Source organism: Equus caballus, chromosome 16 (genome assembly GCF_041296265.1).
Source record: "Equus caballus isolate H_3958 breed thoroughbred chromosome 16, TB-T2T, whole genome shotgun sequence".
Lineage (NCBI taxonomy): Eukaryota > Metazoa > Chordata > Mammalia > Perissodactyla > Equidae > Equus > Equus caballus.
In genome coordinates this window covers 76123157-76139248 of record NC_091699.1, presented here as the reverse complement: position 1 = coordinate 76139248, position 16092 = coordinate 76123157, and the positions used below count along the sequence as shown (strand labels likewise).

The window sequence follows — 16092 nt, the reverse complement described above, 5'->3', positions numbered from 1 at the left end:
TGGGGGTGGATATGCATTTCTTAAGCCTTGCATGTATTTTACAGCTGGAAGGTGCATAACTAACCTTTGTTGACACTTTTAAGCTGGAAGATGCTTCTAAGAATAGCAATGCATTTTGTTGTTTCTCTGATCTTCATCACACCAGGCTTTCCAAGTAAGACTAAAATTAGTACTGGGTGTTTGAAACATTGCCAGTGAACATATGAAAGGAAACCATACTCATTCAGCTTATTTTGGGCTACCAGAAAATGCTCTGCCAGGCCCCCTGAATAACTGGGGAGTGAGCTGTGACACCGTCCATTTGCAAGTGTTTTCATTGTGACAGTCACAAGTATCCTTTCATTTAATCTGCACAACATTACGAGGGTACTGTCTTTTATTAAACTCATTGTACAGGTAGGAAGTTATGACTCCATGACATTTAATATCTTGTCCTAGATGAGAAAGCTAATGAACAGCAGAGCCAGGATTTGAACCCATGGAAATCTGTGCTTTTTCTCCCCCACACCACCCCTAGTGTGAATCTGTTTGACCGCCTTTCCTCTCCCCTGCTGGTTGTCTATGTGTGTGAGCTTGTGCTCAATGCCACTGTTTTGTTCTCCTACATGCCTTCTGGTATTGCCCCTGTCCTGCCCATTTGCTTCGTGACCAGGTTCATTTCATTGCCTGTGTGGTTTTTTTTTTCCTTTTTGCTGTTTGAATGATGGAGGCACTGTTGGCCAATTCTTTGATACTGAGCTGTGACAACCACCATCCTTGCTTGAATAAGTCCTTGCTTCATATCTCTCATTTGGCTTGACATCAAAACTGAAAAAGGTTACTGATGACGCTATGAACCTTTTTAGTATGCAAATTATGTAATGGTACAAATGACTTTATATCAGTATAATCGAGTTCTTAACGATTCATTTTTATCACTGCCTGTTCAATATGTCAAGCTGTAAAATAGAGTATTTTAATCTACAGGAATGACTCAGATCTTGAAGAATGAATGTGCAAATACTGAATTTCGTTGTGCAAGCTCTGCCGCTAGGCTATGGACTTCTTGAAGAGAAGGGCTGTATTCTGTAGGTCACTGTGTCCCCAGTTCCTCCTCAGGGTCTGCCTATGGTAGACCTGCCATGAATCATGAATGAAGACTTCAGTGAACACCTGCTTTGGCCTTCAAACCTCTCGGTGTTTACTATACTCTTCTGAGAACAGTGGAAGGTGATAAATGCTGTGAGACTCACTTTAAGACTGGTGCACTTCTTAAGAGGCATGTTGATTAGGCTTTAGTTAATATAACTGATCAAAATATGGTGTTCTTTGAGTTATATAAAAAAATTCAACCTACGTATATTTAGTTTTTATAAAATAATTACCATGACAGTTAGTGATAAATGCTGTAAAGAAAAACAAAGCGGAATTTAAAGGAATGGAGAATGATAGATTGGTGTTATTTAAAATAGAAGGGTCATGTAAAATAGATGAGTAATATCATAATGCAAAATATTTGGATGTTTAAATACAGAAAGTTAGAATCTACATTTAGGACAAGCATCATAATGTACCATATGAGTCATGAGAGCTGAATCTGGTTATCCCATTTTCATAGTGATTTTAGAGCCAAAAATATTACTTCAGATAGATCTTTTCCTGACATTTTGGTGAGTAAAATAATTGATCAGCTGTGCCCTGATCCTTTTTCTTGTTCAAGCTTGGCTCTTAAAACAAGCACGTGCAATTTAGAACAAGAACTCAAAATAGAATGTTTTAAAATCCTTGATAGGAACATTAAAAATGCTAGTTTGAGTGTTATCCTTAGTGATGTATCAAATAAATGCTGTTTTTTAATCCTCATTGTAAGTTTTAAACCAATTTTCACATGAAGGCATTTCGGCTGAAATGGTAAGGTGTGTAGATGTTGGAGCTTTCTATCAGAGGAAGAAGTTCAAGATTTTGTTAAAATGAATGACCGAAATGTCATAATGTGTTTATGATTTAAAACACAGACCAGATGTGTACACATATTTATTTGAAGGTTTTCACACTGAAACGAACTCAGTTCGGTGCTGGTTCAAGGTTCAAATTCAGTGTTGTACAAGCCTGACTCCACTGGAAACAGCATACTCACAGCCTTGTGTAAACCATTACAGGGAGATGCATGATTTTATCATTTTTCACATATACTTTTGAACTTAAGTAGTGGAAAGTCAGATAAAAGAGCGTTTTGCCTCATCACCTCAGCCTGTTTTTAGGGGAAGAGCCCGGTGCACGTGTGTAGGCTGGTGTCCAGTTGTCAGGTGTCATCTCGTGTCTGGATGTTCCCTTTGCAGATGATCCAGTCCCTCAAGGCGTTGATTGAAAATGCAGATGCTGTGTACGAAAAGATTGTACATTGTCAGAAGGCAGGTAAGTGCGAGCTTGTTTCTTTTCTTTAAAATTAGTAGCATCATATATTTTGCCTCTAAATATTTCATCTTTTTGATACTATATCAAGAAAATCAGATATAAAAATTATTTTTCCATGGCTAAAGAAAATGCCAGTTCACTGGTTCTCAAGCCTGAATAACAAACTCAGCTCGGGGGAGCATTTAAAATATATTGACATCGGTCTGGGGTGTGGCCTAAGAATTGATGTCCCAGGTGTTTCTGATGGGCAGCAAGACTGAGAACCTCTGCACCCATCTCTTTCCTCGGTGTTTCCTGTGCCGCCAAACTCCCCTCGTCGCCCGTGACTCTCAGCTCATGGTAGGAAAAGGGAGGCTTGAGCCGAGAATGAATGAGTTCTTAGAAAGGAAAATGGGCATCAGTTACAACCTCTTGACACTTCAAAATGCACTGGCATTTTCAAATGCTGATGAATTCATTAATTGAACATCCAATTGTTATACTAGATTATGAAATTCTGCTTACATACACAACCATCTAACTAACGTTAGCAGTGATAAAACCACAAAATCACGTGTTCTGCATTGTAATTAGAATAGATGAAATGGAGTTCTTTCAATTTTTAAACTTCGTTTGTGTCAATTTGGAAGATTCTAATATGGAGAATATTTGTAATTCATAAATAAGAGTACCTGTCCTTCATTTCTAAGTCTTAGGTTTCTGTTCTTTAAAATCAAGAGACTAATAACTATTACCTAGCCTGAAAAAACAATCATCTCTTATCTCAGAAATGAACTTGTTTAAAATAGATTAAAGACAAGGATACGTGCGACAATTTTCTTTTTTGGTGTTTATTGCAGGAATGTGCACATTAGTGACTAATCAGAAAAAAGTCCTCATCTTGTTAGCAAAATATTATTAGCGAAGTGATTTTTCTATGTCTAGTCCTCTCTGGGCTAATATTCCCTACAACCACAACTAAAACAAGTTACTTCAAACACCATTTTATCATGTCTCCACCCTGTACAACATCAGTAGCTTACTAGAGTCTGTGGAGTCAAAGATAACCTTCTAAATTCCCGTGCAAGGTCATCTACCAACTGCTCCCCTCATCTTGCCAGTACTTTATAAAATTTATTAATTAACTCATCTGTTCATTTAATAAATACGTTTTGAACTTATACTATGCATAAGGTACTTTTAAGAGCTGTTACAGACCAAAATGTTAAAAAGTAAGCAAGATTGGTTTTTGCCTCGTAGAACGTTCCAGTCAAACAGGAGATGTGAAAGTAATCACACACAATCACATGTACTGAGTCCTTACTGAGTGTTACTCAGGAGGCTGAACTCACCTGGGAGGCAGAGGGGAGCCATTGGTTTTTGAGCAGAATGGCAAAGAGATTGAGCTTTAAGGTGATGATCGTAATAGCTGTGTACAGAGGGTTGTCATGGGCTGAACTGGATTGGGAGGCTGCTGAGAGCACTGAGGAAGGAAAGGAAGTGATGGTGTCCATGCAGCCTGGCCTTGGACTGCCCTTCCGGAGTTCCTGAGTGTTCCTACTTAGATTTTCACAAGCCGTCGCTCTCGTCTCTCTCGCTCCTCTCTGCCAATCTGTACTTTTCTTCTTTTTGTCTCAACAGTCTTCCAGGAGACCTTTATGATTCCAGGATTTGTGTTACCTAACCATTTTATTTAGCCCTTCGCACGTGTGTTTGGTCAACTGATAGAGCTTCTTCAGTTACTGTGTATTTTATTAATGTATTCCATCTTCCAGACAGGATAGTAACATCCTATGGCACCAGGATTGCATATTGAGTTACTCTCTGTATTTTACCTCTGACATCTGTTCTAACACTCTGCACAAAGCAGTCACTCAAATATTACCTGACTAAATGTGATCTGACCTTTAAGTATTCGGTTCTATTAAATGCATGTATTGCTATGAGAATTAGGGACTATTAGAATTTGAAACTACATTTATCAGGAAAAAAAGAACTGTTGATTAATTTAACAATTTGAGTTACTGTCAATTCTTTGCAACTTCATTGGTTTATGAAATTTGGTAATTTCTAGCATAGTGCAGCTTTATCTTGTTCTGTTTTGATTTCAATAAGGGATGTTTTTGCTTGTATTTAAAAAGCTGAAGAGCCTTGTCTATAAAGGATTTTGCTGGGAGGAGGAAAAAGAATAACCCCGGGTTCGTGTTGCTCTGGTTTTAAAGACCTTTAAAAGCATGTAACGATCATCTTTTGGTTTCACAGTTAGCTGAGCGCCTACACAGCTCTCTGTTATCCTGAGTGCTTATTTTAGAGTCCTTTGATCTTTTGTTTCTCATGTTTACAGTTATCGTAAGAGCATATAGTCATTAGTCACAGGAAGAATTGCTAATTTGTATTGGGCTCAAAAACGTTTGCATAAGATTTTAGCTTTGATAAGTAATTGTTATGCTGCTTGTAGAACTTTAATCTTGCAGTGACAAAATGAAGATATAGGTCACCAAAGTGCTGCGAGAGAGCACTATTTTAGATGTATTTCAAGCTTTTAAACACAAATTTATATTCTTCTTAGATAAACCTTAATGTAAACAAGTGAAAATAAAGAGTTATGCTCCCACCTCCAGGCCCACGTTAACAAGTGCGCCCAGTGCGGACAGGTTTGGACTCCTGGCTATGTAATTGATTTTTTTGCCGTAGAAATGTGTATGCCACTGTTATTGGAAAGAGGGAGTGAGGCAGGAGAGGAGTGCTGAGAAGTGAAGACCGCCAGCCAAGGTAGGCTGGGAACCTGAGGCCCCACCCAGTCGGCAGATGACCCAGAGGCATCTGGGGGCCAGTGGGAACAACCAGGCGATGGGCAGTTCGGGCAGCCTGCATAGCGCACTCTTAAGAAGAGAATATGGCAGCACAGAAGGTTGAAGGGTTAAAGGGAAATCTTAATAGGAAAACCGTGTTCCTAGGAATATGAAAGATCCAGTGAAGAGGTGAAGAGGAGACCTTAACAGATAAGACAGGGACTGAGGCTGGAGGAAGTGAGGAGGGCAGGAATCAAGTACAGTTGTGAAACACTTGACCTTGGAAAGGGGGAAGGACCCCTCTTCTTCCCAGTTAATACAGAAAACTGTGACGTTCAGAGAAATTCTGAGAAAGAAAGGAGTGTTTTCCATTAGAAGCTAGACAAGGAAGTAGTGCCATAGGAGAACAGCAGCAGCTTTGGGATGAGGAAGTGGAAGAGGAGCCGAAGGACCGGCCGGCGTATGGGAGCGTTTGTTCGCAGTCAGAGGTCAGTAGTGCCAGCGGAAGGGACTGATTGGATGTGAGGTGGTGCAGGAGTGATGTGGGATGAGTGGGTCTGGGCTGCCATGTGAATGAGAAAGATAAGTGATAAATGGCAGGGCCATCCACGAATGAGTGTGTTAAATCGCTGAGCACAGGCGAATACGCTGACACGCACACATGCTCCTGAATCTAACGAATGCTTGTTCTTCCAAGATATAGTGAAGGAGGTGATTGGTAAGGAGTACTTGTAAGGGAGCTGAAACGGAATCTGCAGAGGGAAAAGCATCATAAAAGTTCATAGAAGTTCTTTTTTAAAAAGTTGATAAAAAATTAGCCAGATTCTTTCAGGGGAAAACAGTCTTTTCCACTTTCTAATATCTATCTCTTTCTCTCTTTCAATGGCCAAAATCAGCAGCCTGTCTTTGCATTTGAATTGCTTTTTTAGTCACTGAATTGATCTGCTTCCTAAAGGCGAGGAGGAGGACCTGGAAGGAAACCATGCTGCTCTGCTTCAGTGAGTTGGGTGTTTTCATCAGGGGACTTTAAATGGAAAATAATTTGTTCTCTGGAAAGGAAAAAAGAAATCAATGACATACTTCCTGTCAAAGATGGTGAATTAACACCTGCACTTAATCTCCACTCCCTTCTGAGCCTCATTGAAATGACAGTAAGGGTTGCTGTTGTTTTTTTAAGGCATGAACCCATAAGGACAAAGAAAATGGGAGCAACAAAATTTTGGAAACTGAAACCCAGCTGAATAAGTGCTAATTGACTTAGCTGAGTGAGGAGAGCTGGAGCTGGCGGCGGGGGCGGGGGGCTGACGGGCATCTGATTTGCGCTGCAGACCACCCCCGACCAGCTCAGAACATGGTGGCACCTGGTGCCTCTGGAAGTTGGCGTAAAGGTGGGGATAAAAGAGAAGAACTGCCCGAAACCTGGATTAAGAAGCAATTAGACCCCAGATGGCCGAGAACCTGCTTGTGTCCTGACAGTGGGGAGGTTAAAAATAGCAATATTCTCATCCCATATGGGGAATTCAGTAGATAACGCTTGAAAAAAAAATCTAACTAAACAATATAAGCATGTTACTTAGAAATATGGACATAAATACTAAAAAAGGAAACAAACTCAGCTAAAGGGTTTGAATGTAGCTGCTTCTGGAGAGGGGGAATTGGTGACAACTATTTGGCTCTTTCAACTGTGTGCATACATAATTCTGATAAAAGTTAAATTACTACTAAATTTAATTTAAATTACTAAATTAAAAAAAAAAAAGGAAGGAAGGAATCAAGGATGGGAAGCTGCTTGGGGAATCCCTGACTGTGGATGTTTCCTGAGAAGACGTGAGCCATACCCACAAGGTTGGGGACAGTGTTAGGTGAGTTAGCTGAGGTCTGCCGGGCCCCCTGCCGGCCTCCCTGGCTTTGCGGGCAGGCCCAGTGCAGAGATGATGTCTGTGCCTGGGTGGGCAAGAGCCTGGTTCCTCTTCTGGCAGGAGAATTGCTTTTGCAGTCTCAGAATGACGAGGGAAGATCAAGCTCTAAATGAGAGAAAACCCAGCCCACCCCAGGCCTATTTAAATAGCAGCTTCTTTCTAAAAGCTCTGAGGATTCTCACGCATGGCAGGCTTGTATAGTTACTGAGGACACTGGGATATTAGGTAACTGTCCAGATAATGAAAGCTTTAATTACCCTTCATTTTAATCAGCCTAATGGAAAACTTTCTATGATGGATTCTATACATCCCTGCTTTCTTAAATTTAGTTTGCCAAAAGTAAATGGAAATTCTGATGACTCAGGGTCATCTTGAGAGGCATTATTATTATTCTGTGGTTTAATGCAGCAATTCCTCCAGGAGCCTTTACGTTTTGGAGGATCCTTGACCTGCACTCTCGATGGCCTTGCTTTGCCTGTTCAGATCAGACTTAATAGTTTAATTCCATCTCCTCTCATTCCTTCACTTCCTACTGCTAATTTGTGCTGTATTTCCCGGCCATCTATTTGTACACCACTCTGTTTTTTTCCTTTCTGACATGCTGCTTTGAGTCTGCTGGGCAGTTGGCATCTCCCCTGTAACCGAGATTGGTAGATGTATGCTACCTCACAGCAGATGAGAGCCTGATGCACTCCCATATGGGGAGAAGAAGCAGAATGCCAGGCCAGACCTACAAGGCCTGGATTTGCTTGCTCAGAGACCTTTCTTATTTTACAAACTCCTCGCATCTCGGTGCGTTCTTAGGAGCCGAGGTTACCAGATAAGTAATGTGCCACCATCCATCACTTGGTTTGCTCACATCCTTGTCTTACCCAACACATTAAACATTAAATCATCTGTAGGATTCATCCTGAAAGCACTTCCTTTCCAAGTGTGCTGTGTGAAAATATTTGCAAAAGGAAACCTGGGAGCCTGTGACGTTTGTCTATTTGTGTCAAGATGTTTTCTCGGCTCTGTTTTACAGAACAGTAAGAGGTTCTTCCGTGGGGATCCAGAGACCCATATTCTGTGCCACCGGTACCATGTCTTGCTGTGTGATGTTAGGTTAGTCTCTTGACCCCTCCCTGCCTCATCTTCCTTCTTGTAAGTCACGTTAGATGGTATGACTCTCTGCTGGCCCCATGGGTTCTAAAATGCAGTGACCTAGGATCAGTTGCCTAAGCAGCCATTTTGGAATGGCTTGATTGCAGTTACTTAAAAAGATTCCAAGATGAACTGAGTAATCCCATCGAGTGGTCCAGGACACCTAAAATGCAGCCCATCAGCATGGGTTTCAAGGGGGAGAGTGAATGCCTAACTTTGAAGGTGAAGAGTGACCGCTGAAGGTGAGACCTCCGAACCTGAGTTGCACTCCCGTAACTCCTTTGGAACCCTCGACGTCTTTCCTCTCCTTAAAGAACGGGTGTTGAATCACCAGATCCTCTCCTGCGCACTTTAATTAAGTAACAGTTAGTGAAGCCAAGGGAAGCCAAGAAGTAGCAAGGTCTTCAATGGCCGGCAACTTGCCCTCCTCCCTTTAATTCCCCCTGAGGATCCATGGCTGATAAGGGAGGTTGGAGGGAAGGATCACAAAGGTGACAACTAGGCCAACTCAGGTCAAAAGCTTCAAAACAAGCAGCAGGTCTCCAGAAACCCGCTGTCTCACCACAACCCACATCTCCTGTATCTGGCACCCCTCTGGCTTTAAGATGCCCACATCGACTGTCATCCTAACAGTGTTTCTCCTAAGTGTGGTCAGAACCTCCTGCGGCCGCTTGTTTAAAATGCACTTTCTTTGCTTCACCCCCAGTCTTGCATCTTTGGGGCTGGGGCTCGGGAATTTGCACTTGAGTGAGCACAGTCAGGTTTTGTGAACCTCTCTTTAGAGGGTGGAGCAGAGAAGGCCCCTCCTGGGTTCATGCTCACCTCTGAGCCTCTTTCCTCTGTCCCTCAGAGGGACAGGTGACCCGTTCAGACTCCAGGGAGTGCTGGCTTGAGGGATTAATGGGCAGCCAAGTTGTCTTTCTCAAGGAGTGTGTTCCTTCTTCCTAATATAGCTTTCACTGGTGAAATTTCCCCAGGGCCGCGAATGAAGGGGAGGGAAATTCGGGGGGGATGCTTGAGCTTCCTGGGGTACTTACCCTGTGAGCAAGTCCCAGAGCTGTGTTTTTTTGTCCCTTCTTCCTCCCTCTTTCCTTTGTAAACCCACAGAGTCTCTGAAAGCATCACTTTTCTCTTAAATAGCAACTCTCAGGGTCCTCTCGGCAGGTGCTCTGCTGGGGAGGAATTGGGCTGCTTTCAACTCTGGCTTGCCCATAAAAATTTTTCTGATTATTAATCTATTATACTTGTTTATTAAAGCTGAGAAGAACTACAATTCAAGTCAAGTCCTCAAATAAATTAAATCATCTTTCTCAGACAAATACCAGAAGGTTTTTTATATCTCTCTATATATAACCTAATAAATATCCTAAAATGAAGTGAATAGCCTAGATGATCTCTAAGGCTTTTCCAGCTCTCAAATTCTGTGCTCTACGAATCCTGTAATATAATAGGAATAAGGGATTCTAGTGGGTAAAGTGAATAAATGCATTCTAAGAATGTTTTAACAATATTTAGAGATAAATCTTCTTCTAGGAATAAGGAATTTAAAACAACTTTAACCTGCCTTCTTTCATTATAGTCAGTGGCATGTCAAAAACATGTCATTACACATGTTAACATATTAGAGGAAAAACACAGTCATGCGTTTGTGGAATGTGTTCAATGGCAAGATGTTGTACTAATTGCTTATTGGAGATGTAAAAAAATAATGAAAGATCTCTGCTGTCACTGAAAATTATAAAACCCCACCAAGCATGTGGTGCAGGTAGTAGGTACAAATGAAGTTTGAAGAAAGGAGCAAGCCTGGAGGGTTCTGCCTGTAGGGAAGGAGGTGGGCCCTGAGCTGGGGCTGCAGGTCGGGCAGGCTCCCTGTGAGCAGAGCAGAAGGGAAGGGCTTTTTAGGCGGGCCGGGCGTAGAAGCCTCATTCTCAAGGTGTGCTTTCCATGCCCATGAGGTATGTTGTCCTGCTAAAAGGAAATGTCTGTTTCAGGAAGCAGCAGAAGATAGGGTTGGAAATACAGGTTGGGTCAAATGATGGAAGCCTTTTAATTCAAGGGTAAACTATTTGGGGTTGATTTTCTAGGCCAACATTGCCCAAAGCCTGAGTCAAGAAATGCTAGTCCTGCTCCATGGGGCAAAGGATTTCTTCACCAAATCTTTATGACACAATTTATTCCACTTTAGAGATTCTCAGTCCACATTAGCTTGCTAAATATCCCCCAGTTTAAGGCAGCATTTCCCAAAAATGTTTGGTTAGAAAGCCCCTGTTTCAGGTTTTATCTGTCAACGTCGTGAACACTTTAGGAAACTACTATAGGCAGTGGGGTCACTAAATAGTTCAGAACAGGCCTGGGACTCACTGATTGACTCATCTCTCTCCTTTGCCCTCCATGTTCACATACTACTCCCAGCAACGGAATGTGGACGCCTGACACTTAGAATAGGAGGAAGTTGATTTTCGTGAAGGGCTGTTTCAGGTGTGGAAGCGTGAGATCACAGTAGGATGCTGTCTTAGTCCATTCAGGCTGCTTTAACAAGATACTACAGACTGGACATCTTATAAACAGCAAAAATTTATCACTCACTGTTCTGGAGGCTGGGAAGTCTGAGATTATGGTGCCGGCAGATTCAGTGTGGTGGCCGCTGAGGGCCCACTTCCTGGTTCACAGACACCGCTTTCTCGCTGTGTCCTCACATGCTGGAAGGGGCTGGGGAGCTCTCTGGGGTCTCTTCTACAAGAACACTAATCCCATTTGTGAAGTCCCCCCCCTCATGATCTAAGTACCTCCCAAGGCCCCCTCCTTATACCATCACATTAGCATTAGGATTGCAACACAGGAATTTGGGGAGGATGCAAACATTCCGACCATGGCAGAAGGTCAAAGGGAAATAACTGGTGAGTTGTTGAAGCAACTGTAGTCAAGCTGGGATGGAGTCAGGCCTACAGGTGGAACTGGTGTCACCCAAATGGAAGAGTCCCTTGGGTGGATGAGTTCTCTAAGGAGAACGGGTTGGGAGGAAATACAGAAAATGCTGGGATGTGATTATGAGTCTGTAGTTCAGAACTGAATGTTTTACTTCAACCTCTAAGCGTGAAAGCACCCCGGCTCCCCCGATCCCCGGCCCTGCTCTGCTTTTTCTTTTTCCCACGGCAGTCATCATCTTCTAACCTACCACATAGTTTACTGTGTTCCCACTTGTTGTGTGTCTTCTCCCAACTAGAATGCAAACTCCTTGAGGACAGGGATCTCTGTTTATTCACAACACATCCAAACGCCAAGAGCAGTGCCTGGCGCAAAGCTGGCACCCAGTAAATATGTGTTGAATTGAACTGAACGTGGAGTGCTGCGTTTATTTGTTCATTTATTCACTAGACGTTGATTAGGTCCTTACTCTCAGTTTGACAGAAGCTGGGGACTTCATTTTCTGCCCTGTTGGGCTCCAGGTCAAGGGTTGGAGACAGGCAGATGAGGAGATCCCCCTGCCCGGGGTACTCCACCCAGTAGCGAGAGGGCCCTGCCATGTGGCCATGACAGCACACCCTGTGATGGACTCTGTCCGGGGTGGTGGTTGAACCAAATTTTAGAACAGGAACTGAGTCAAGAAAGTGGTTTGTCAGGGAGCAAGGCAAGTGGGGACCGGAATTCTGGGCAGAGAGAAGAGCCCACACAGGGCAGTAAGGTCGATGCTAACCGTGGCTATGACAAAGACGTTCAGACGGAGATGGGGGAAGCAGCACATGGGGCTGGGGAGGCAGGCACAGAAACAGCACAAACCCAGGTGCTTTCATACAGCCTTAAACCAAAAACCTTGACGTATTAGACTGCATGAAAAGAATTCTGTGTGGCAAAAACTATCAGAAGCAAAGCCTCAACAAAAACTACAAACTGAGGGGCCGGCCCCGTGGCTGAGTGGTTAAGTTTGCATGCTCCACTTTGCTGGCCGGGGGTTTCGCCGGTTTGAATCCTGGGCAGGGACATGGCACTGCACCACCACTCATCAGGCCATGCTGAGGCGGCGTCCCACATGCCACAACTAGAAGGACCCACAACTAAAAATATACAACTATGTACCGGGGGGCTTTAGGAGAAAAAGGAAAAAATAAAATCTTTAAAAGAAAACCACTACAAACTGAAAAAAAATGTTAGCAATGCATATCAGAAAGGGCTAATATCCGTAACATGTAAGGAACTCCTACAATCAGGAAGGAGAAGGCCAGCAACTGCAACGTTTGTAGTCTTTACAAAGAATATGAACACAGTTCACAATAAGGGAGCTTCAAAAGAGTCTACAGTGAAATGAAAAGATGTTCAGCCTGGATTATAAAAGATGCAAACCTGTTCCGGTTACAAGGAATACAGTTACGAACACAAAGTCAACGTCCCTGCCTTCATGAAGCTGAAATCTAGCTGTGGGAGACCGAAAAGGAACAAAAGAACAAATAAATAAAACAGTGCATCAGACAGTGATGAGTGTTTTGGAAACAATGAGGCAGAGAAGGGGATGGGGCGCCCGGGTGGGAGTGGAGGGTGGCACTTTTAAATAAAGTGCTCAGCAAAGACCTCGGTGAACGGGTGACCTTTGTGCAGACGTGTTTGGAGATGGAGAGCAAGCTTTTCAGATATCTGGGAAAGGATTCTCCCAGGACGAGGGCCACCGAGGCAGAGGCCTTGAGGTGAGAGCCTTTGCTGCGTCAGAAGAGGAACTGGCAGGCCAGGATGGCTGCCGTGCCGTGAGCAACAGGAGGGGAGCCAGAGTTAACAAGGGGCCGGCCAGACATGGTGAGGATGTAGTTCTGCTCTCAGTGAGATGGGAGGTCTTTCTGGGGGTCTGAGCTGGAGTGGCTACGTCAGAGAGCCTGCGGAGAGGGACGGGGCAGGAGCGGATGCTGGAAGACCGTTCAGAAGGAGGCTTTTGCGACAGTCCAGCCCAATCAATGGCTGTGTCTTGGTCTGGCCTGGTTGGGTGGAAGTGATGTGAAAGGGTTACAGTCTGGATATTCTGAAGGTCATGCTATTGGGATTTATTGACAGATTGGATGCAGGGTCGGAGGGAAGGAAGAGGGGAGTTAGTATGACTGCAGGATTTGTGGCTGGAAAGGTGACGCTGCTGTTTACGAGGTGGGGAGGACTGCGAAGGAGAGGCTTTGAGAGGGAGGATCAGGGGTTTGGTTTGGGGCATGGTCAGTTTGACGTGCCTTGCTGACTTCCAAGTCTAAAGTTGAGGAGAGAGGTCCAGACTGGAGGTAATGAATTTGGAATCCATAGGCGCAGAGGTGGTCTCTTAAGGTTGGAGACAGATCATCTAAGAAGAGACCGTGTAGAGGAGACGGAGCCCTGCCCTCTCGTGTTTAGGTGTCAGGGAGATGGGAAAGAACAAGCACGGGGGTGAAGATGCAGCCGGACGGGTGGAAGGAGAACGCTCATCTTCTGGAAGTTGAGTGAATGAGGTATTTCAAGGAGAGGCCATTTTTCAACCATCAGATCCAAACATTTGTATCAAAGACGCCACAGTTCTATCACACGCAGGTCATGATAGATTGGTGATCATATAGGGGAAACTGGTAACTGTCACACTATTGGGGGATGTAAATTGGGTCCACACCTAGGGAAGGCCAAATGGCAGTAAATTTCAGAATTAAAACTATATGCACTTTGACCTGCAATTCCGTTTTTTCAGAGTTTATTCTACAGATATGACCACATACTTGGGGAAAGGCGTATTTATGGAATTCTCTTTGTACCATTGAGAACAGCCTAAATGTTACGACCTAAATGTTCAATAGGAGGGCCCTTGATAAATACATTATGGTAGATCCAAATAATGGAACATTATGCTGCCATAAAAAAGAATAAAGAAATGTATATATGTGTATGTATATTCACCTGCGCACACACACACACCATATATACACATATATAAGGAAGATCTCATATATAGATATAGGTAAAAAAATATGTATATAGTTTTAAAAGGCAAAGCAAACAGTGTATGCTATTTGCTAATATTTATTTTACAAGGTGGAGCAGGAGAATAGAGCCCTGTGTGCTTGTGAGCGGGGCACTGTCTCTGGAAGGAGGCCTAAGAGGGAGTAACAGCAGTTGCCTGATGGGAGGGGAGATGGGGAAGGGAAAGATAATTTCTCTATACCAATTTCTACTTTTTAAATTGTTAAGCCATATGACGTATTATCTATTCAAAAATGAAAATAAGAAGAGCTGTAAAAAGGAAGAAAGACGTGGACAGGCCGGTCATGAGGGCCTGGTGTGTTACGGTGATCATGCCAAACTGAGGTGGAGAGGAAAGACCCGACTGAAGAGTAGCAATCCAAACAAAGATGTCCTGGGTATAAAAACTAATCTTTGAGTATAGTCAGGTGAAGAAGGCCTCTTTATTTTTTAGTGAAATGAAGTAAGGAGGGTCTTGCTAAATGCATTATTCCCCATAGGATCCCACCCCAAGTGAGTCCCGTGGCCAGTGTTTAGAATGGTGGCATGGTAATTAGATTCCACAGAAGACTTTGAGTTATGCAACTTCAGCTCACCTGGATTCACCCAGATGGAGCATGTTGGCAGAGGAGGGAAAACCTCCTTCATATCATTCATTCACAAACCATGCTGCTGTGGATTTGGCATCTCAGGGATCTTGTCATCCATCTGGCTTTCATGGATATATTTAAGAGACCTGGTTTATCTGTTCCACCTCATGTGGAATGGGACTTAACAGCTCAAAATCCATCTTAAAATAATTTGGCTCTTGTTAATGCCAAGACTATTTGGGAAGAAGGCCAAGAAAAAGAGACTACCAACTGGAACTTTATGGAAGTAATTAGGCATTTCCATGTCTCCATGGGGATTATGGTGTCAACACCCACGTGTCAGCGGCAAACCCAAACTTCAGACCCTTGGAGTTTTGGGGCAGAGTGTATAGTTTACAAAGACTGTATGTTTTAACAGGTGCTATAGGTAAATTAGTTGTAAAAATGATCAAATATCCATATTTTGTTCTCAGGGTACTTTGAGGTTATGCCACAAGATACACACAGGCCATGTTGTATTGAGGTACTTTTCATACTAATGATAAACTGACCTCTTGAATGAGGTCCCACATAGACCTGTGTTATATGGAATTCCGTCTTTCAGGAAATACTCACTGCACCTAATTTGGGAAATTTGAAATAAATTAAAATTATAAATATATATTTGTTTTGTCACCATTTGAAAGATTTTACCCTGTGCTTTTGTTTTCTGTTTTCAGCGAACACAAAAATATTTTTGCACTGGATGTGTTTGTGGTAAAAGAACTTTTTAGACAGCAAAGTAAATTTTCATTTGAAAACCTAATCTTTAAGTATATCAGTTTAAGATCAATATGTCTCTCTTATGAGTACTTTTTAAAATTATTTTTGCTTCTAAAAAGTTTTGGCCGTGCACTGCATGGTATATTTTAGATTCATATCGTTTAGATTGGTAGAGAAAATCTCAACCAGAATGTTTGAAAAGTCATCTGCTTTACGTTTGGCAAGAATAAATGGCATTCATTTTAATCGAAGAGGCAATGGTGCCATGTTTCTGACTGAGCCCTCCTTTCCTTCGAAGCAAAAGCCTCATTTTCATATCTTAGTATTGTATGTATCACATATTTTTAAATTTTTATTTAATTTTTATGACTGTTTGGTTTTCCTCTAAGCTTATCTGTGATGGGAAGCAGGAAACTTGATAGAATTAGAAATTTCTCTTCACTACACTCCATTATATGCCGTTTTACTAATGTCCTTAGTTAATTGAGTTATAGCATCTTGGAAAATGTACACTCCTATGTTAATTTAATAAAACATGATACTTAATCTATTAGCATTACGTTT

The 16092-nt window shown here is 42.6% G+C and overlaps 1 protein-coding gene across 5 annotated transcripts in view; it reads left to right on the top strand.

Moving 5' to 3' along the window:
- PLCL2 (phospholipase C like 2) overlaps window positions 1-16092 on the top strand; it is a 177973-nt gene that overhangs the window by 135211 nt on the left and 26670 nt on the right. Inside the window, exons 4-6 of one of the 5 annotated variants that reach the window (XR_011427353.1) lie at window positions 2319-2394; window positions 6095-6163; window positions 8109-8188. The exons of 1 other annotated variant lie outside the window; for it this stretch is intronic. Coding sequence is in view for 2 of the 4 variants with exons in the window: in XM_005600910.4 (XP_005600967.2) it covers window positions 2319-2394; window positions 6095-6163 (145 nt within the window). In the remaining 2 variants the exon portion in view is untranslated. Of the gene's footprint in view, window positions 1-2318; window positions 5654-6094; window positions 6164-8108; window positions 8189-16092 lie in introns of all 5 variants that reach the window. 3 more of the 5 variants (XR_011427354.1, XM_005600910.4, XM_070239064.1) reach the window with 3 other exon arrangements.